This window comes from Blennius ocellaris (assembly GCF_963422515.1).
Source record: "Blennius ocellaris genome assembly, contig: SCAFFOLD_60, whole genome shotgun sequence".
Classification (NCBI taxonomy): Eukaryota; Metazoa; Chordata; class Actinopteri; order Blenniiformes; family Blenniidae; genus Blennius; species Blennius ocellaris.
The window spans coordinates 317501-339464 of record NW_027662082.1 but is presented as its reverse complement, the minus strand read 5'-3'; the positions used below and the strand labels follow the sequence as shown (position 1 = coordinate 339464).

Here is a 21964-nt window from a genome sequence, read left to right as displayed (position 1 = left end):
TGGATTCACAGTGCCTCACTCTCTCAGTACCTGGAAGTGTCCAGAACATGTGTGGTGAGGTGGATTCACAGTGCCTCACTCTCTCAGTACCTGGAAGTGTCCAGAACATGTGTGGTGAGGTGGATTCACAGTGCCTCACTCTCTCAGTACCTGGAAGTGTCCAGAACATGTGTGGTGAGGTGGATTCACAGTGCCTCACTCTCTCAGTACCTGGAAGTGTCCAGAACATGTGTGGTGAGGTGGATTCACAGTGCCTCACTCTCTCAGTACCTGGAAGTGTCCAGAACATGTGTGGTGAGGTGGATTCACAGTGCCTCACTCTCTCAGTACCTGGAAGTGTCCAGAACATGTGTGGTGAGGTGGATTCACAGTGCCTCACTCTCTCAGTACCTGGAAGTGTCCAGAACATGTGTGGTGAGGTGGATTCACAGTGCCTCACTCTCTCAGTACCTGGAAGTGTCCAGAACATGTGAGGTGAGGTGGATTCACAGTGCCTCACTCTCTCAGTACCTGGAAGTGTCCAGAACATGTGTGGTGAGGTGGATTCACAGTGCCTCACTCTCTCAGTACCTGGAAGTGTCCAGAACATGTGTGGTGAGGTGGATTCATAGTGCCTCACTCTCTCAGTACCTGGAAGCGTCCAGAACATGTGTGGTGAGGTGGATTCACAGTGCCTCACTCTCTCAGTACCTGGAAGTGTCCAGAACATGTGTGGTGAGGTGGATTCACAGTGCCTCACTCTCTCAGTACCTGGAAGTGTCCAGAACATGTGTGGTGAGGTGGATTCACAGTGCCTCACTCTCTCAGTACCTGGAAGTGTCCAGAACATGTGTGGTGAGGTGGATTCACAGTGCCTCACTCTCTCAGTACCTGGAAGTGTCCAGAACATGTGTGGTGAGGTGGATTCACAGTGCCTCACTCTCTCAGTACCTGGAAGTGTCCAGAACATGTGTGGTGAGGTGGATTCACAGTGCCTCACTCTCTCAGTACCTGGAAGTGTCCAGAAGGGACTGCTGGAGTTGCTGACACAGGTTCCATCAGTGGCCGTGACAAGGACCTGGTACCGCTGGTCGCAGACCAGCTGGGTCAGCGTGCAGTTTGGGGCGGAGCTGCTGCAGTGGAGGGTGTGTCCAGACCCGGTGGCCACCACGGAGTACCTGCTGGCCCTCCTGCTGGGGGTCCAGACCACCACCGCCGCTCTGTCGTCACACACCAGCCGGCTGGACACGTCAGACGGAGGACACGGCTCTGCAGAAGGACACGAGGAACCTCTGGTGACACCGTGGACCGTGTGGACCTGGTGGACCGTGTGGACCTGGTGGACCGTGTGGACCTGGTGGACTGTGTGGACCGTGTGGACCTGGTCGGTGCCGATCGGCTGCCCTACCTGTGTCCAGGTACACGGTGGGGCTCGGCGCCCCCGTGCAGTTCTCATCCGCCCCCGAAACATCAACGCTGTACGTCTGTCCACAGTGCAGCCCGGACAGGCTGCAGGAGGTGGTGTTGGTGGTGCAGGCATGGCGGAGGCCTCCACCGCTCACCGCCACCGCCACCGCAGTGTAGAACCTGGCAGAGGCGCTGGACAGCCACGACACCGACACTGGTTCTGGAGCACAGGACCACCTGGCTGTGATGTTGGTGGGAGGACAGGGAGCTGCAGGAGGAGGAGGAGGAGGAGGAGGAGGAGGAGGAGGAGGAGGAGGAGGAGGAGGAGGAGGAGGACAGTTGGTTTCAGAAGCTCTCCCTGCTGCTCAGACACTGACGGAGCCTCAGAAACTGACGGAGGCTCAGACACTGACGGAGCCTTCAGCCTCACATGTTTGCACCGTGACCTCCGGGCTGGGCCGGCTGGAGCAGGAGCCGGTGACGGAGAACACCACCACCATGTAGGAGCTGCCACACTGCAGCCCCCCCATGGTGCACTGGGGCTGGGTGGAGTTGCAGTAGAGAGGCTGGCCCAGGCCTCTGGAGACGATGGTGGTGTAGTTGTTGGACGGCATGGAGACGTTCCAGGAGACGTTCAGCTCCCCGCTGAGGCACGAGGTGCTGGCGCTCACGTTCTCCGGACCACAAGGCACTGAAACAAGAAGATCTCAGCTCTCATCGTAGAACCTTGGTTCTACAGGACAAACACTAATCAAGAAGATCTCAGCTCTCATCGTATTACCTTGGTTCTACAGGACAAACACTAATCAAGAAGATCTCAGCTCTCATCGTATTACCTTGGTTCTACAGGACAAACACTAATCAAGAAGATCTCAGCTCTCATCGTATTACCTTGGTTCTACAGGACAAACACTAATCAAGAAGATCTCAGCTCTCATCGTATTACCTTGGTTCTACAGGACAAACACTAATCAAGAAGATCTCAGCTCTCATCGTATTACCTTGGTTCTACAGGACAAACACTAATCAAGAAGATCTCAGCTCTCATCGTATTACCTTGGTTCTACAGGACAAACACTAATCAAGAAGATCTCAGCTCTCATCGTATTACCTTGGTTCTACAGGACAAACACTAATCAAGAAGATCTCAGCTCTCATCGTAGAACCTTGGTTCTACAGGACAAACACTAATCAAGAAGATCTCAGCTCTCATCGTAGAACCTTGGTTCTACAGGACAAACACTAATCCTGTCAAGAAGCTGCAGAACTTCGACTAATAACGAGTTTGGAGGATTTATTTATTCCTTCTTGTGTCTCTTTGTTGCTTTTATTCATACTTTTTCTTTGCTTCACCATTTGTCCACCATTTAGTGTGATCTGACTGTCACAACAACACCTTTCCTAACTCCTTTAGGAAGCCTCCTAACTCCTTTCCTAACTCCTTTAGGAAGCCTCCTAACACCTTTCCTAACTCCTTTAGGAAGCCTATTAACTCCTTTCCTAATGCCTTTTGGAAGCCTCCTAACTCCTTTCCTAACTCCTTTAGGAAGCCTCCTAACACCTTTCCTTAACCCGTGACGTCATCCAGAGGGTAAAGGAAAAGTGTATAGGAAAGGAGACAGGAGGGACCAAAGGAAAAGTGTATAGGAAAGGAGACAGGAGGGACTAAAGGAAAAGTGGATAGGAAAGGAGACAGGACCCCCCAAGGATCACGGCTGCAGGCATGAAGGGGTTAAACGCAGCCCACCTGAGTCCATGCTGATGGACGTGGAGTTGGACAGACAGTGTCCATCATGGTAGGACACGGTGACGGTGTAGGTCCTGCCGCAGGGCAGCGCGGTGACCTTGCAGGTACGGACGGTGCTGCTGGTGCAGTGGAGCCGGGCGCCGCTCCGGTCCTCCATGGTGGCCCTGTAGGAGCCGGTGGGCTGGTGGTTCTGCCAGACCACCACGGCGTGGTTCGCATCACAGTCCCTGTGAGCCTCGATGTTGGTGGGGGGGCATGGCGCTGAGGGGGGGGGCACAGAAGCCTGATCAGACACAAGCTACAACAACACAAAAGTCAAAATACACATAATTATACAATTTAATTCGTTTTTGTTTTTTTTTACGTGTTTATATTTATGGGCCTTTGATTTACACTTAAATACAAAGCATGTGATTGTTTTGGGGCTTGAGTCGTTTCCGTTGATCCAGTGTGACGTCAGTGATGCGTGAGAAGAATAGATCCTGGCTGCTCTTTGTGGCGGATTGATACAATGACGTCATCAGGTGCGTGATCGTGTGGTGCGTTCAAGGACCACTGACTCGGAAATAGATTTTCTAAAATGATCATTATGGTTTTGAGAAGTCAGTGGAGTTTCTTCTGCGTTTGAGTTGTTTTGAACAAATCACAGACTGAAAACTAGATCTATGAAGATGAACTACTGGGTTTTGGCTGAGGGGGGGGGACGGCCCCCCTCTTGACTCCTCTTCAGTCACATGACGTTGGTGGATCAGGTGGACCTCCAGCTGTGTACCTGTGAGGAAGGCCGCCTCCTGGCTGCTGCTGCTGTTGCACCTCAGGTTGGTGCCGACGACGGCGGCGGAGTAGTTCTGGCCACACGCCAGCCCCCCCACCAGGCAGCCGCTGCCCCCCGAGCTGCAGCGGTGGGAATTCCCTCTGGCGTCCAGAACCACGGCCGTGTGGAAGACGGCGCCGCGGCCGGACCTCCACTCCACCCGGGCCGAAGTCTGACTGCAGTCGGCCGACGCCGTCACGTTGGTGGGTGTGCAAGGCACTGCGGAGGGAAGGGTTCATTCACAGTCACAAGTTCACTCCTTCAGCGGTTCATGGAAAAACTTTCAAACAGTCACTTCAGTGGAAATGTGATTCCATTTTGATAAAGCGATGAGGAGTGGTGTCCCACAAGGCTCAGCATTGGGACCCCAGTTAGTTTACAGTATTTGATTCTATTTGTGACGTATGAAACAGGTGGAACTTTGAGACGTCTGCAGGTGAGACGAGTGGATTTTGCTCCGGTGAAGGAAAAGGGAATTGACAAAATAACGATGTAGCTTTGCATAAATCAAAAGTCTCTAAACAAAGTTGCGTAACAGTTTCTGTGTTTCAGAAGGAATCAAACTATTAGTGAAAGAGTCTGTCTTGTTCTCCGACTGATGAGAAGTTATAAACATGGACAAGATTCTAGTTGGACTGTGACAGTTTTTCACTGTTTTGTATTTTGAAGAAGACGTCACGGGTTGAACACGACAATGAATTGTAGAACAATGACGCTCTCCGGTCAGCCTACCGGTCTCCGCCACCTCGCCCAGCACCCTGGAGGTGGAGCAGTTGTCGTTGGACGCCACGATCCACACGCTCAGGTGTTCCCCACACGGCACGCCGGTGACGGCGCAGCTGTTGGAGGAGGAGGTGCAGTTGTAGTTTTCTCCGTTGTTCCCCTGAGCCTCCACCGTGTAGGACAGCGCTCCGGGGGCGGAGTCCCAGCTGGTGATCAACACGTCCGACTGACACTGGGCTCTGGTCCTCACGTTGGTCGGGAGGCAAGGAGCTGCCGGAGGAAACACAACGTTTGTATGTTTGTGTTGATTGTAGAAGCACTGACGTCTTTAGACCAGCGAAGCGAGGCACTGACCCGTGCGGACGAACTGCAGCCTGCTGGGGGCGCTGCTGCAGGCCGCGCTGACGGCCAGCACCCGGTACTTGTAGAAGCGGCCGCAGCCTGCGTTGGTGAAGAAGCAGCGGCTGTCCACCGTCCTGCACTCCGTCACGGCGCCGCCGTCGTCCTCAGACGTGGCCACGTAGTAAAGCGTGTTGTTGGTGGGCTGCCAGCTGAACACCATCACGTTGCTGGAGCAGGTGTGGCTCACCTGAGGCTCGGCCGGAGCGCAAGGCACTGCAGGAAGCAGGCAAACACAAGACACCAGGGATGCTAGCTGGTCGAACCACGTCCACATTTAAACACACGTAAACATGCTGAATACCACATCCTGCTGGAACCTTCAAGCGTTCTTCTCACAACAGACGTTTCATTCACTTTCAGTTGAATCTTCTTCATGTACATCATTGAGTCCAGCAGAACCTGTGAGGAGGGGGCTGGTCAGAGAACCAGGTACTGGACTGGAGGGGGCTGGTCAGAGAACCAGGTACTGGACCGGAGGGGACTGGTCAGAGAACCAGGTACTGGACCGGAGGGGGCTGGTCAGAGAATCAGGTACTGGACCGGAGGGGGCTGGTCAGAGAACCAGGTACAGGAGGGGACTGTTCAGAGAACCAGGTACTGGTCAGAGAACCAGGTACTGGAGGGGACTGGTCAGAGAACCAGGTACTGGAGGGGACTGGTCAGAGAACCAGGTACTGGACCGGAGGGGGCTGGTCAGAGAACCAGGTACAGGAGGGGACTGTTCAGAGAACCAGGTACTGGTCAGAGAACCAGGTACTGGGCAGAGAACCAGGTACCTGAGGGGACTGGTCAGAGAACCAGGTACTGGAGGGGACTGGTCAGAGAACCAGGTACTGGTCAGAGAACCAGGTACTGGAGGGGGCTGGTCAGAGAACCAGGTACTGGAGGGGACTGGTCAGAGAACCAGGTACTGGACCGGAGGGGGCTGGTCAGAGAACCAGGTACTGGACCGGAGGGGGCTGGTCAGAGAACCAGGTACAGGAGGGGACTGTTCAGAGAACCAGGTACTGGTCAGAGAACCAGGTACTGGAGGGGACTGGTCAGAGAACCAGGTACTGGACCGGAGGGGGCTGGTCAGAGAACCAGGTACAGGAGGGGACTGTTCAGAGAACCAGGTACTGGTCAGAGAACCAGGTACTGGGCAGAGAACCAGGTACCTGAGGGGACTGGTCAGAGAACCAGGTACTGGAGGGGACTGGTCAGAGAACCAGGTACTGGTCAGAGAACCAGGTACTGGAGGGGGCTGGTCAGAGAACCAGGTACAGGAGGGGACTGTTCAGAGAACCAGGTACTGGACCGGAGGGGGCTGGTCAGAGAACCAGGTACAGGAGGGGACTGTTCAGAGAACCAGGTACTGGTCAGAGAACCAGGTACAGGAGGGGACTGTTCAGAGAACCAGGTACTGGTCAGAGAACCAGGTACTGGGCAGCACCAGCACGCCACTGGTTCCACTGCACAGCCATGTTAGACCAAAGTGTGTGTTTGAAGGAGACGTTGTATTAAAAAGCGGCTCCACCTCCCATTGTGAGCGCGACAGGCGGAGAGCTGGGTGTGGAACCCGTCCTCCCCCCCTCCCCCCCAGGTAGCGTCTGAATGTATAGATGATTCTACTATAGACGACCTTTCAGATGGGTGTGGAACCCGTCCCCCCCCCCACCCCCCCAGGTAGCGTCTGAATGTATAGATGATTCTACTATAGACGACCTTTCAGATGGGTGTGGAACCCGTCCCCCCCCCCCCCCCCAGGTAGCGTCTGAATGTATAGACGACCTTTCAGATGGGTGTGGAACCCGTCCCCCCCCCCCCCCAGGTAGCGTCTGAATGTATATAGACTGCTACTATCAGGTCACTGTGGGACTTCAATAGACGGTAAAGAGCTTCAGGTGTTGGATGGCAGGTTCCACTGCTCATGTGAGGGACTTTGTCCATTAGAGACCAGCACAGGACACCTTGGGAAGAAGCTCCAGCCTCCCACCGGGACCCCCTCTGGGCAGGGTCTGTACCGCAGTGTGTGTGTGTGTGTGTGTGTGAGACATGTGTCTCTGCCTCACGTGTCTGGAAGGACGAGGTGTTGGAGACGCTGTGGCAGTCGTCAGACATGGCGGCGACGTGGACCCGGTACGTCTCTCCACACCTCAGCGCGGTGACGCTGCAGCTGCTGGAGGCGGAGCTGCAGTTGAGGGAGGAGCCGGTTCCGTCCAGCGCCGTGGCCCGGTACCAGCTGGCCCCGAACACCGGGGCCCAGCTGACCGTCACCATGCCGCTGGAGCAGCTGTAGTCCAGAGACACCGAGGACACCGCCTTGATGGCTGGACAGACGTCAGCTGATCAATACATTGCTTTCTGCACATTTCACAATTGTTTGCAGTCTTTAGGTATTTAATCAACTGGTAAAGCTTCATGTCATCAGCATCACACTGACACCAACACAAACACAACTCTGGAACAAACCAAGTTTCTCTGATAGAGACGATAGAGCGCCCTCTAGTGTCCAAGCTGTTCATATTTTCTGTAAACTCATTAAAGTGGAGATTTAATTTTGACCTAGTAAACATTTATGTTATTTATCAAACTTTAAATTCTGGAGCTTTAATCAGTTTTAATAAAGGTTGTCTATCAAAATGATAAGAAAGAAATTAATTCCTGCCAAAAGTTTATTTACCACATACTTGAACTTGTTTCTACTTACACATATCTTCAAACAATAAAAAAAAAACTCCTTCTTCGTTTGGTGATTCCCTGAACTGCATGCTTGTCCTAATGTGTGTGAATGTGTACTTAGAAATGAAACATAACTGTTCAATAAAAAAAAACAACCCTGAATAGAACATAAAAACTATTAAATCAATCAATATAAGAAGGAAAAATGTAATTATTGTTTCATGATTTCAATATAGAGTCTCACTGAAACATACAACTTTTCTTTTCTTTTCTGCCTCAGAATATTCCAGGAACTGGACTTTCCCTTCCTCGTACATCAAGAAGAGAACGTAGTGGGGAAATGTTCCTGAGCGACTCACAGGAAGTGGTGTGTGTCACTTGGCGTGGTTCTCCGGGAACCAAGAAGATGTTGAGTGAGGAAACTCCCACTGTGTAGTTGGAGCAGGGCTCCAGGTTGCTGATGTCGGAGGTGGTGGAGGAGGTGTCTGTGAGGACGGGGGCCCGGCCGGGGTCGTCCACGTCGCTCACCGTCACCCGGTAGAGCAGGACTTTGTCCACGGCGCTCCAGGTCAGCCGGGCCGTGCTCTTCCCCGTCGCCGTCAGCGTCACGCCGCCGGGCGGCGGCACCACTTCCAACGCAAAACGCAGGAGTTTAGTTCACATCTGCGCCAGAGGCGAACGGCAGCGGTGGCGCCGGGCACTTACGTGTCATGATGGTCTTCACGCGACCTTTGGCGCCCTTCCCGGCGCTGTTGGAGGACAGGACGTAGCAGCTGTAGGTGGTGGACGGAGTCAGGCCGTCCACTTGTCCAGCCAGTGTGGTGAAGGTCTGGTTGTACCTTTGGGGCCCAAACAGCTCCTCCAGGAACAAGGTGTAGCTGTCGGCCCCCGTCACACTGGACCACTCAAACCTGATGGAGCTGCTGGACTCGGCCTGGGACAGCGTGAGCTGCGAGGTGGCGGGAACTGGGGGGTTAAAGGAGGCCACGTCATTCCTCCATCTTGACCACCACAAACAACGCTCAGCTTGACCTCTGTGACCTCACCTGTCATGCTCGTGTCAGTATCTGTGCACGCCACCGTATAGAAGCTGAACACCTTCAGCGTGACCTGGTAGGTGTGTCCGGGCCGGAGCCCCTGCACCACCCTCTGGGTGCTTTGTGAAGACAGCAGCACCACCACCGGGGCTATCGTGGTGGAGTTCACCACCCGCAGGTCCAGGATGTAGCGCGACGCTCCTGCATAGCTGTCCCACACCACCTTCATGGTGGACGCCGAGGGGGACGTCACTGACGCAATGTTACATCCTGAAAAGAGACGATTCTGCTGCAGCCAGGAAAACCAGCGTTTCAACAGGAAACTTCAACAACACTGTCCATAAGTCCAATGACTGGATGAAAAGAAAACCACATGGAATAAGTGTGTTTATTTAACCAGCATGTGGCCACATGCCTCCAGATCAAAGCAGGTGTCCAGATCAAAGCAGGTCTCCAGCAAGGGCCGGACAAAATGTGAATAAAAGCTCCTCATCAATGAACAGAAACTGTGTATCTGGTGAACTTGATGGTCTCAGATCATCAATGCTGCTATTTGAATACGTGCATAAATAATCTTTTAGTATGTATTTCCTGGATTTAATCACTTGTCATAACAGAAGCATCATACTTTAGTCCATATTGATTCCACTGGTGAGAACACAAGCTCTGATTTCCCCAAAAGAATGAAGAAGTTGCATTTATAACTGGGTTCTTATTATGTTAAATAGAAAACAAGACGTACCTGCAGCCATAACATATTCAACCTGGAATATTAAAACAAAAAGCAATTATAAATCCCAACAAAAAAAATCACATATTTCAATAGATTTCTTGAACGAGTTTAATTACCTGCATGACAGAAAAAAAGGCAACTGATAAATAAAAGGTCCACATCTTATCCGCTGTAACAGTTCCAGGTTCATCTGAAGGCGACTCCTGAACTGCAAAACTCTTGTGAAGAGTTGTGAGGCTGCAGGTGAAGATCAACTCTCCGGGAGCCAATCAGGAGGCGGGGATGAGGACAGGTGGACGCCTGTGGCTCCTGTCATCATGAGAAGGAAGCGGTTTGTGAAGGAGGGGAGACACTGCATTACAAAGAAACCCACCTTCCTCCCAGTGGCACATGGCGTCACGCCGTGAAGCAGCTGAACACTCCACGTCTGAGCATCATTTCATTTGTCTTCCTATCGAGGTGTCGTAAAGTAACTTGATCTCTTTTGTAAGAATCCTGGAAGTCCCTCTGATACTGCCTTCCTGGACTGATTCATTCTTCTGGGAATTACTCATTTAACGGCCTTACTCAGGTGAAAACCTCCTGAAAGAGGTGAAGTGGCTCGGTTGTGTCAGTGTTTTCTGATGTAACGGCAGGAAATGTGAAAACATCCAACCCAAGAACAAACAAACCAGCTACAACCACAACAAAGTCCATTATTTCACACAATTAAAGGCACAAAATCGATGATATGCTGGTTAATGAATGGAATTCTAATCCTGTGGCTCATGTGGATGTTGAGGAAATGACTAAATGTTTGTTGAGCGCCACCTTCAGGTCAGGGCGGTGTGAGTCCTTATTCCTTTACGGAGTTATTTGTTGTGTGAGCATTAGGCTTCCTGGAAGTCCAAGTTCAACTCTTACAGTTAATTAAATACAAGTGTTAAAACACTTTTTCTATTTCATTCTGTTTCGACATGTTGACTAGTAATAGATTACAGTTACAGATAAATACAATGAACGATTCACTGCTGGGTAAATGTATGTAAAAGCAAAACAAATGAAACTCTGGTGTCGTTGTGTGTAATGTTCATGAATATATATTCAAAGTATTAAAAAAAACACATCTGCCAATAAACTGTTATGTAACCACAGGAAACCTCTTTTTGAAATAAATTCCTTGAAACTCAGGTTTCATCCAACCACCAGTTCTGAACGTCTTCTCTAAATGTCTCTCACACGGGGGTGAGGCCGTCGCCCACCGGAGGACAGCCACAGGCTTCCTCTGGTTAATGTATGTTCAGCATCCCAGAATAAGTTCAGTGTAAGTTTCTGAAACTGTTACGTAGCAGAATGTGATACAGAAGCTCGCTGAACAAAAGCTGTCCCTCGTCCCCGGAGTCCAATTCAGCCGCTCATAAAGTCCAACTCCCGCTGAGACGAGCGTCTCGGCCACCTTGTCTGGATGATCCTCATTATGGGGATTTTTATGAAACCATCAGCTTAAAACTATGGATGATTATTATGAGGGCTAAATGTTCCGCCTGTCCCAGAATACAGATTCCTGATGGCTCGTCTGTGGGACGAGAGCAAAACGAGACATTTGTGATCAATGAGGCGTCGTCTGCTTCACTGAAACGACTGCAGAATTTCTCTGCTCCGCTAGGGAAGTAGCACCAACGGCTCACCACGTCGCTGTTTCTCTGCTCCGCTAGGGAAGTAGCACCAACGGCTCACCACGTCGCTGTTTCTCTGCTCCGCTAGGGAAGTAGCACCAACGGCTCACCACGTCGCTGTTTCTCTGCTCCGCTAGGGAAGTAGCACCAACGGCTCACCACGTCGCTGTTTCTCTGCTCCGCTAGGGAAATAGCACCAACGGCTCACCACGTCGCTGTTTCTCTGCTCCGCTAGGGAAGTAGCACCAACGGCTCACCACATCGCTGTTTCTCTGCTCCGCTAGGGAAGTAGCACCAACGGCTCACCACGTCGCTGTTTCTCTGCTCCGCTAGGGAAGTAGCACCAACGGCTCACCACGTCGCTGTTTCTCTGCTCCGCTAGGGAAGTAGCACCAACGGCTCACCACGTCGCTGTTTCTCTGCTCCGCTAGGGAAGTAGCACCAACGGCTCACCACGTCGCTGTTTCTCTGCTCCGCTAGGGAAGTAGCACCAACGGCTCACCACGTCGCTGTTCCAATGGATGTTAGGCTCTGATGCTCTCGTAGGGACCAGAGTTAGCATCAGTCGGGTGAAACGACCCGTCTCACCACGGTCTGAACCAGCTCAGGTGTTTCGATGGGCGTGCCTCTCTGGACCCCCTGTGGTGATTCCCTCAGGAACTGAAAGGTACTTTACATTATTGTTTCAGGGAAGCAGTCGGTTGTCGGTGAACCTGAACACTTCTACAACATTTAATGTCAGTGAACGTCAGCTCATATCTCCAGCTGAGCAGAATTCCTTTTGATTCTCCGTCTGTCTCCAACTTCATCTGTTTCTCACGTTATAAAAGACGACAAACGTCTGTTGAGCAGGAAACCTTGAATATTCTCATTTGTAAACTGTCGTGAACGAATCCAAAGACGGCAGAGGAAACGACGTCTGCAGCAATATGATGAGACGTATCGTCCTCAGAGGACACATGACTGATACCCTCTTTAGAAGACATGTCCCTCTGCAGCAGTACGGAGGTCTCAGTCCTGGAGAAGACATTACTTCCACAGTCCTTTTACTGTGAAACTTCCAGTGTTGCTTCATTTGGTCTCTGATGGATTTCAGGACACGTCAAGTCTCACTGCTGAAGCATGAGAAATATGGTCTTGGTATTTTTTTTTTGTAGTATTTGAGTTTGAGTAGTGAAAATAAACAAATGTTTAATTTGAATTAGTGAAAGAAAATCACATCTGTCTTCATTGTACAATAAAGAGTTTCTACATTTTAATGATTCAATCAGACTCAACAAAACAATGATGTCTTTCATCTGGGAGTGTTGAATGTTGACAGTTTCCTTTGGTTCAAATGGTCCTCAAGGGTCCTCAAGGGTCCTCAAGGGTCCTCAATGGTCCTCAAGGGTCCTCAATGGTCCTCAAGGGTCCTCAATGGTCCTCAATGGTCCTACAGCCAGAAACACACGGGACAGAAGTAATGAAGGAAAACCTTCATCTACCTGAGTCACGTTCCTGCAGATCTTCATCTACCTGAGTCACGTTCCTGCAGACCTTCATCTACCTGAGTCACGTTCCTGCAGATCTTCATCTACCTGAGTCACGTTCCTGCAGATCTTCATCTACCTGAGTCACGTTCCTGCAGATCTTCATCTACCTGAGTCACGTTCCTGCAGACCTTCATCTACCTGAGTCACGTTCCTGCAGACCTTCATCTACCTGAGTCACGTTCCTGCAGACCATCATCTACCTGAGTCACGTTCCTGCAGATCTTCATCTACCTGAGTCACGTTCCTGCAGATCTTCATCTACCTGAGTCACGTTCCTGCAGACCTTCATCTACCTGAGTCACGTTCCTGCAGATCTTCATCTACCTGAGTCACGTTCCTGCAGACCTTCATCTACCTGAGTCACGTTCCTGCAGATCTTCATCTACCTGAGTCACGTTCCTGCAGATCTTCATCTACCTGAGTCACGTTCCTGCAGATCTTCATCTACCTGAGTCACGTTCCTGCAGACCTTCATCTACCTGAGTCACGTTCCTGCAGATCTTCATCTACCTGAGTCACGTTCCTGCAGACCTTCATCTACCTGAGTCACGTTCCTGCAGATCTTCATCTACCTGAGTCACGTTCCTGCAGATCTTCATCTACCTGAGTCACGTTCCTGCAGACCTTCATCTACCTGAGTCACGTTCCTGTAGTTCTTGGTCTGAGTCACCCCCCCCCCCCCCCCCCCCCCTCCTCCCTCCTGCTTTTCCCCCAAAGGCCCCAGAGGGAATGGAACCACAGACTGTCCTCACCTGTGCTGCTTGTCTACCTGCTGCCTCTCTGATCCAGAGTCACACCTTTTGTTCCACCTGTGGACCGCCTTACAGACCAGACCCGTGTTCTGTCACTCGATACGCCTCCAACTGAGAGGACGAGGACGAGGACGAGGACGCACAATACAAGTGTCCCTTCAAAGCAGGTTTCACTTCTTCTCTTCTAACCCTTCATGGTCACGTTACAAACAAGCAGCAGTCAGGACTTTACATGACTGCTCAACATGTGATAGAACAGAATAGAATAGAATAGAATAGAATAGAATAGAATAGAATAGAATAGAATAGAATAGAATAGAATGTTGGTTGAGAAAGTATGACTTAAATGCACAACTAATTAATTAAAATATGAATTAAATGAATAAGAAACCAACACATGTAGGGCTTCATTGAAGTGCTTGTGGACGTTCAGGCCTTGGATCTTACCTCGTTTACTTCACACTTCGTTTTCCACGAGAGATGACTTGACAAACAAAGAGAAATAAGATTTCAGTGGATTTTTCCTCCAGGTGAAGAACCAGACAGTACAAAGACTAAACAGTCTGAGGCTCTGTGCTAAACGAAATAGATCAAATAACAAAGCCCTGCTACCATGACCCCCCCCCCCCCCATTCTAAATAGATCCTTCTGCTCATATAAGCAAACATGGCCGACCTGCAATAGTTTTATCATCCATATCTCTCTCTCTCTGTGTGTGTGTGTGTGTGTGTGTGTGTGTGTGTGTGTGTGTGTGTGTGTGTGTGTGTGTGTGTGTGTGTGTGTGTGTGTGTGTGTGTGTGTGTGTGTGTGTGTGTGTGTGTGTGTGTGTGTGTGTGTGTGTGGCCTTCAGGACCTGATTCCAACATGAGCTGGTCTGACGAGACTCACCAAAACCAGCGTTACTTCCTGGAACTGGAACCGACAAAAAGAAGAAGTGGTGAGGGAATGTGAGCCGGATCGTGGACCACGGGAACCTGCTGGTCCAGAGACCCACCTGAGAAGGTCCTGGGCTGACAGAAGGTGACTTTGGCCCCATGCGGTCCCACTGGGACCACCATGGCGGTGTAGACGTCCCCACAGGTGATGTTGTGGATGTCGCAGTACAGACTGCCTGAAGCCGCCAGGCAGGTGTAGTTGGCCTTGGTCCCGTAGAGGTCCACGATGTGTGGATGGACCTGCGGGCCCAGAGACCTCCAGCAGACCCTCAGGGTGCTGTTGGCCCGGGGGTACAGCTTGATGCCGGTGGGGCAGCAGGGACCTGCAGCAGAGGGAGCAGCTCTTCTTACTGAACCCTGTTCATTCCTGCAGCTGCTGGACGTAGAAGAAGAACACCTGGCAGGTAGAACCAGGTAGAACCAGGTAGAGCCAGGTAGAACCAGATCCCTACACACAGGGTCAAACCTGGATTCAACCCCACAACCTATGGCTGTGCGGAGCGGCGAACCACTTCACACTGTACCTCTGACTTAAAGCTTTTCTATCTTAAGGTTGATTTACGATGGAGGGAAACCTGTTTCACTGTAATTGACCGTCCCTGCAGGGGAACCCAGGACTTTTGTTCTGGGACAGAACTGCAGGTCCATCATGTCCCTTATGATGTCAGTGTTGTAGTACGAGACACAGAACTGCAGGTCCATCATGTCCCTTATGATGTCAGTGTTGTAGTACGAGACACAGACTGGGTGTTTCAAACTCAATTAAAAATAGAGGTGTGGGTGTTGCTGCTCACTGGAGGAGAAGCCCTGGTATGTGCAGTGGGACAGATGTCCCGTGCTGCTGATGGCCTCCAGGTGGACGCTGTAGTCGGTGCCACAGGTGATGCAGCCCATCACGCAGTGGGTGTCCAGCGTGTGACACTTGGCGTGTCCTCGGGGGGACGTCAGCGCCGCCACGAAGGAGCGAGCGCCTTTACCGGGCGACCAGCTGACGTTGGTCATCGCCTGAGTGACCCCTGCGTCACATTGATGGAGGCGGGACAGCAGGGACCTGAGAGGGACACAGGAGGGACATGAGAGACACAGCAGGGACCTGAGAGGGACATAGCAGGGACATAGCAGGGACCTGAGAGGGACATAGCAGGGACATAGCAGGGACCTGAGAGGGACATAGCAGGGACACAGCAGGGACCTGAGAGGGACATAGCAGAGACACAGCAGGGACCTGAGAGGGACATAGCAGGGACATAGCAGGGACCTGAGAGGGACATAGCAGGGACATAGCAGGGACATGCTCCTGCGAGCCTCTGTGCTCCTCGGGTTTCTGACCAAAGGTTGGAGGCTGTGGACACCTGGTCGTCTGTCTCCAGGTGGACAGACTGTGGACACCTGGTCGTCTGTCTCCAGGTGGACAGACTGTGGACACCTGGTCGTCTGTCTCCAGGTGGACAGACTGTGGACACCTTGTGGTCTGTCTCCAGGTGGACAGCAGGCCAGGTTACCTGTTTCCAGGGTTCGGCTGAATGCAGGGAGGCTCCGCCCCTCAGAGGTGGAGGCCACCGCCGTGACCTGGAAGGTGGAGCCACAGCTCAGCCCAGTGAGCTGGCAGGTGGAGCAGGTGGAGGTGTTGGAGCGGCAGCTGTGGCTGTGGAAGCGGCCGGTGGCAGTGACGGTGTAGTTGGCGTGGCGGTTGGGGCAGCTGATGTGGACGGTGTAGGTGGAGCTGCTGGTCTGCGTGACGTTGAGGATCTCTGGAGGACACGGCGCTGCAGAGCAACACACGTCAACACGCCAACACGTCAACAACACGTCAACACGTCAACACATCAACACGTCAACACATCAACACGTCAACAACACGTCAACAACACGTCAACACATCAACACATCAACACGTCAACACGTCAACAACACGTCAACACATCAACACGTCAACAACACGTCAACACGTCAACACATCAACACGTCAACACGTCAACACGCATAACATCACCACATAAACATATCAACACATCAACAAAACGTCAACACGTCAACAGGTCAACACGTCAACATATCAACACGTCAACACACGTCAACACACATCAACACACGTCAACACGTCAACACACATCAACACGTCAACACGTCAACACATCAACACACATCAACACGTCAACAGGTCAACAGGTCAACAGGTCAACACGTCAACACGTCAACACGTCAACAGGTCAACAGGTCAACAGGTCAACAGGTCAACACGTCAACACGTCAACACGTCAACAGGTCAACAGGTCAACATGTCAACACGTCAACACGTCAACAGGTCAACAGGTCAACAGGTCAACACGTCAACACGTCAACACGTCAACAGGTCAACAGGTCAACACGTCAACACGTCAACACGTCAACACACATCAACACACGTCAACACGTCAACAGGTCAACACACATCAACACGTCAACACGTCAACACATCAACACGTCAACACGTCAACAGGTCAACAGGTCAACAGGTCAACACGTCAACACGTCAACACGTCAACACGTCAACAGGTCAACAGGTCAACACGTCAACACGTCAACACGTCAACACGTCAACATCAAACTGCCTCAATGTCCCACTCAGGGTTCCTGCGTCTTCCCTGCTGGACATTTCAGGTTTTCAAACAACCTTATACCTGTCTTGATGCTGTGTGCCTTGCAGGTGTGGTTGCATCCTCGGAGCTCACTGCAAGGCATCACCGTCACGCTGTACGCCGTGTTGCAGTCCAGGTCTGACAGCGCGCACACCGGCGACGTGTCGTTGCAGTGGATGGCGTCTTGAGTCGCCGCTGCGGCGCTGGTCTCGTACAGCTCCGCCCCTTTGACCGGAGACCACGTGACCTCCAGTGTCTCTGTGGACAGCAGCTGTATGGACACGTTCTGAGGACAGCATGGGACTGCAGGGACGAGAGGGGACAGCGGCGGCTCAGGCAGGGACATCATGACCAGTGGGTCCGGGACACCGCTGCGTCCTCGTGTTTCACTCGTACACATTTGTTAATTCAACATTCATTTTAAACTCTTAATGCTCGTTTTGAAAACCAGTCCTGGTCCATAAATCTGATGTTTAACTGTGTGAAGCCAACCGGTTCTCCGTCATCAGGTCCGCCGGCGCCGCTGCTGCAGCTCCACTTAGAGAACTATAGAACTATAGAGCTATAGAACTATAGAGCTATAGAACTATAGAGCTATAGAGCTATAGAACTATAGAACTATAGAGCTATAGATCTATAGAGCTATAGAACTATAGAGCTATAGAACTATAGAGCTATAGAGCTATAGAACTATAGAGCTATAGATCTATAGAGCTATAGAACTATAGAACTATAGAGCTATAGAGCTATAGAGCTATAGAACTATAGAGCTATAGAACTATAGATCTATAGAACTATAGAGCTATAGAACTATAGAATTCTAGAGCTATAGAGCTATAGAACTATAGAACTATAGAGCTATAGAACTATAGAACTAATGAAATGTTGTCTGGGCTCATTTTTAAACTCTAAAACGTTTTTTTTAAAATAAAGATTATTTGGATCAGATATATCTGCTATTTCTGTCTGCCTGTCTGCCTGTCTGTCTGTCTGTCTGTCTGTGTTTTTAAATTGTGTTGCTCTTCTTCTTTCTATGTGTTTGTAGATTTGAGGACTTATTAGTAGACGATTGTCCAACTAGTTAAAGTCTCGGTTGTAAAGTGAAGTAATAATATGAACCTTCATCTCTCAGTTTGTTGCTTTGTGATTAATCTGATCCTGAGGATTGGAAAACATCTGGATGTTTTCAGTGTGAAGACATTTTGTGGAGGAAGTGTGTGTGGAGGAAGTGTGTGTGGAGGAAGTGTGTGTGGAGGAAGTGTGTGTGGAGGAAGGTTGTGTGGAGGAAGTGTGTGTGGAGGAAGTGTGTGTGGATGAAGGTTGTGTGGAGGAAGTGTGTGTGGAGGAAGTGTGTGTGGAGGAAGTGTGTGTGGATGAAGGTTGTGTAGATGAAGTGTGTGTGGAGGAAGTGTGTGTGGAGGAAGTGTGTGTGGAGGAAGGTTGTGTGGAGGAAGTGTGTGTGGAGGAAGTGTGTGTGGAGGAAGGTTGTGTGGAGGAAGGTTGTGTGGATGAAGGTTGTGTGGAGGAAGTGTGTGTGGAGGAAGTGTGTGTGGAGGAAGGTTGTGTGGAGGAAGGTTGTGTGGAGGAAGTGTGTGTGGATGAAGGTTGTGTGGAGGAAGTGTGTGTGGAGGAAGTGTGTGTGGAGGAAGTGTGTGTGGAGGAAGGTTGTGTGGAGGAAGTGTGTGTGGAGGAAGTGTGTGTGGAGGAAGTGTGTGTGGAGGAAGGTTGTGTGGAGGAAGTGTGTGTGGAGGAAGTGTGTGTGGAGGAAGTGTGTGTGGAGAAAGTGTGTGTGGAGGAAGGTTGTGTGGAGGAAGTGTGTGTGGAGGAAGTGTGTGTGGAGGAAGGTTGTGTGGAGGAAGGTTGTGTGGAGGAAGTGTGTGTGGAGGAAGTGTGTGTGGAGGAAGTGTGTGTGGAGGAAGTGTGTGTGGATGAAGTGTGTGTGGAGGAAGTGTGTGTGGAGGAAGTGTGTGTGGAGGAAGGTTGTGTGGAGGAAGTGTGTGTGGAGGAAGTGTGTGTGGAGGAAGTGTGTGTGGAGGAAGTGTGTGTGGAGGAAGTGTGTGTGGATGAAGTGTGTGTGGAGGAAGTGTGTGTGGAGGAAGTGTGTGTGGAGGAAGGTTGTGTGGATGAAGTGTGTGTGGAGGAAGTGTGTGTGGAGGAAGTGTGTGTGGAGGAAGGTTGTGTGGCGGAAGTGTGTGTGGAGGAAGTGTGTGTGGAGGAAGTGTGTGTGGAGGAAGTGTGTGTGGAGGAAGTGTGTGTGGAGGAAGGTTGTGTGGAGGAAGTGTGTGTGGAGGAAGGTTGTGTGGAGGAAGTGTGTGTGGAGGAAGTGTGTGTGGAGGAAGTGTGTGTGGAGGAAGGTTGTGTGGCGGAAGTGTGTGTGGAGGAAGTGTGTGTGGAGGAAGGTTGTGTGGCGGAAGTGTGTGTGGAGGAAGTGTGTGTGGAGGAAGAGTGTGTGGAGGAAGGTTGTGTGGAGGAAGTGTGTGTGGAGGAAGTGTGTGTGGAGGAAGAGTGTGTGGAGGAAGAGTGTGTGGAGGAAGTGTGTGTGGAGGAAGTGTGTGTGGAGGAAGTGTGTGTGGAGGAAGTGTGTGTGGAGGAAGAGTGTGTGGAGGAAGTGTGTGTGGAGGAAGTGTGTGTGGAGGAAGAGTGTGTGGAGGAAGTGTGTGTGGAGGAAGTGTGTGTGGAGGAAGGTTGTGTGGAGGAAGTGTGTGTGGAGGAAGTGTGTGTGGAGGAAGTGTGTGTGGAGGAAGTGTGTGTGGAGGAAGTGTGTGTGGAGGAAGTGTGTGTGGAGGAAGGTTGTGTGGAGGAAGTGTGTGTGGAGGAAGTGTGTGTGGAGGAAGTGTGTGTGGAGGAAGTGTGTGTGGAGGAAGGTTGTGTGGATGAAGGTTGTGTGGAGGAAATGTGTGTGGAGGAAGTGTGTGTGGAGGAAGGTTGTGTGGAGGAAGTGTGTGTGGAGGAAGGTTGTGTGGAGGAAGTGTGTGTGGAGGAAGGTTGTGTGGAGGAAGTGTGTGTGGAGGAAGTGTGTGTGGAGGAAGTGTGTGTGGAGGAAGGTTGTGTGGCGGAAGTGTGTGTGGAGGAAGTGTGTGTGGAGGAAGTGTGTGTGGAGGAAGGTTGTGTGGCGGAAGTGTGTGTGGAGGAAGTGTGTGTGGAGGAAGAGTGTGTGGAGGAAGTGTGTGTGGAGGAAGTGTGTGTGGAGGAAGAGTGTGTGGAGGAAGTGTGTGTGGAGGAAGTGTGTGTGGAGGAAGAGTGTGTGGAGGAAGTGTGTGTGGAGGAAGGTTGTGTGGAGGAAGTGTGTGTGGAGGAAGGTTGTGTGGAGGAAGTGTGTGTGGAGGAAGTGTGTGTGGAGGAAGTGTGTGTGGAGGAAGGTTGTGTGGAGGAAGTGTGTGTGGAGGAAGGTTGTGTGGAGGAAATGTGTGTGGAGGAAGTGTGTGTGGAGGAAGGTTGTGTGGAGGAAGTGTGTGTGGAGGAAGGTTGTGTGGAGGAAGTGTGTGTGGAGGAAGGTTGTGTGGAGGAAGTGTGTGTGGAGGAAGTGTGTGTGGAGGAAGTGTGTGTGGAGGAAGGTTGTGTGGAGGAAGTGTGTGTGGAGGAAGTGTGTGTGGAGGAAGTGTGTGTGGAGGAAGTGTGTGTGGCGGAAGTGTGTGTGGAGGAAGTGTGTGTGGAGGAAGAGTGTGTGGAGGAAGTGTGTGTGGAGGAAGTGTGTGTGGAGGAAGTGTGTGTGGAGGAAGTGTGTGTGGAGGAAGGTTGTGTGGCGGAAGTGTGTGTGGAGGAAGTGTGTGTGGAGGAAGAGTGTGTGGAGGAAGTGTGTGTGGAGGAAGTGTGTGTGGAGGAAGAGTGTGTGGAGGAAGTGTGTGTGGAGGAAGTGTGTGTGGAGGAAGTGTGTGTGGAGGAAGTGTGTGTGGAGGAAGGTTGTGTGGAGGAAGTGTGTGTGGAGGAAGTGTGTGTGGAGGAAGTGTGTGTGGAGGAAGTGTGTGTGGAGGAAGGTTGTGTGGAGGAAGTGTGTGTGGAGGAAGTGTGTGTGGAGGAAGGTTGTGTGGAGGAAGTGTGTGTGGAGGAAGTGTGTGTGGAGGAAGTGTGTGTGGAGGAAGTGTGTGTGGAGGAAGGTTGTGTGGCGGAAGTGTGTGTGGAGGAAGTGTGTGTGGAGGAAGTGTGTGTGGAGGAAGTGTGTGTGGAGGAAGGTTGTGTGGAGGAAGTGTGTGTGGAGGAAGTGTGTGTGGAGGAAGTGTGTGTGGAGGAAGTGTGTGTGGAGGAAGTGTGTGTGGCGGAAGTGTGTGTGGAGGAAGGTTGTGTGGAGGAAGTGTGTGTGGAGGAAGTGTGTGTGTAGGAAGGTTGTGTGGCGGAAGTGTGTGTGGAGGAAGTGTGTGTGGAGGAAGAGTGTGTGGAGGAAGTGTGTGTGGAGGAAGTGTGTGTGGAGGAAGAGTGTGTGGAGGAAGTGTGTGTGGAGGAAGTGTGTGTGGAGGAAGTGTGTGTGGAGGAAGTGTGTGTGGAGGAAGTGTGTGTGGAGGAAGTGTGTGTGGAGGAAGTGTGTGTGGAGGAAGTGTGTGTGGAGGAAGTGTGTGTGGAGGAAGGTTGTGTGGAGGAAGTGTGTGTGGAGGAAGTGTGTGTGGAGGAAGTGTGTGTGGAGGAAGTGTGTGTGGAGGAAGGTTGTGTGGATGAAGGTTGTGTGGAGGAATGTGTGTGGAGGAAGTGTGTGTGGAGGAAGGTTGTGTGGAGGAAGTGTGTGTGGAGGAAGGTTGTGTGGAGGAAGTGTGTGTGGAGGAAGGTTGTGTGGAGGAAGTGTGTGTGGAGGAAGTGTGTGTGGAGGAAGTGTGTGTGGAGGAAGGTTGTGTGGCGGAAGTGTGTGTGGAGGAAGTGTGTGTGGAGGAAGTGTGTGTGGAGGAAGGTTGTGTGGCGGAAGTGTGTGTGGAGGAAGTGTGTGTGGAGGAAGAGTGTGTGGAGGAAGTGTGTGTGGAGGAAGTGTGTGTGGAGGAAGAGTGTG

General features: G+C 51.4%; 1 protein-coding gene across 1 annotated transcript in view; it reads right to left on the bottom strand.

Annotated features, from left to right (window-relative positions):
- Positions 1-11013: 11013 nt before the first annotated feature.
- The window catches only part of LOC308148087 (fibronectin type III domain-containing protein 7-like), a gene marked incomplete at both ends in the record, with an annotated part of 23972 nt that continues 13021 nt past the window's right edge, over positions 11014-21964 (bottom strand). The window contains 10 exon segments of the mRNA XM_080521514.1: positions 11014-11058; positions 11171-11193; positions 11269-11340; positions 11416-11487; positions 11563-11634; positions 14437-14700; positions 15172-15391; positions 15394-15428; positions 15880-16143; positions 17038-17298. Coding sequence (XP_080377640.1) covers positions 11014-11058; positions 11171-11193; positions 11269-11340; positions 11416-11487; positions 11563-11634; positions 14437-14700; positions 15172-15391; positions 15394-15428; positions 15880-16143; positions 17038-17298 — 1328 coding nt within the window.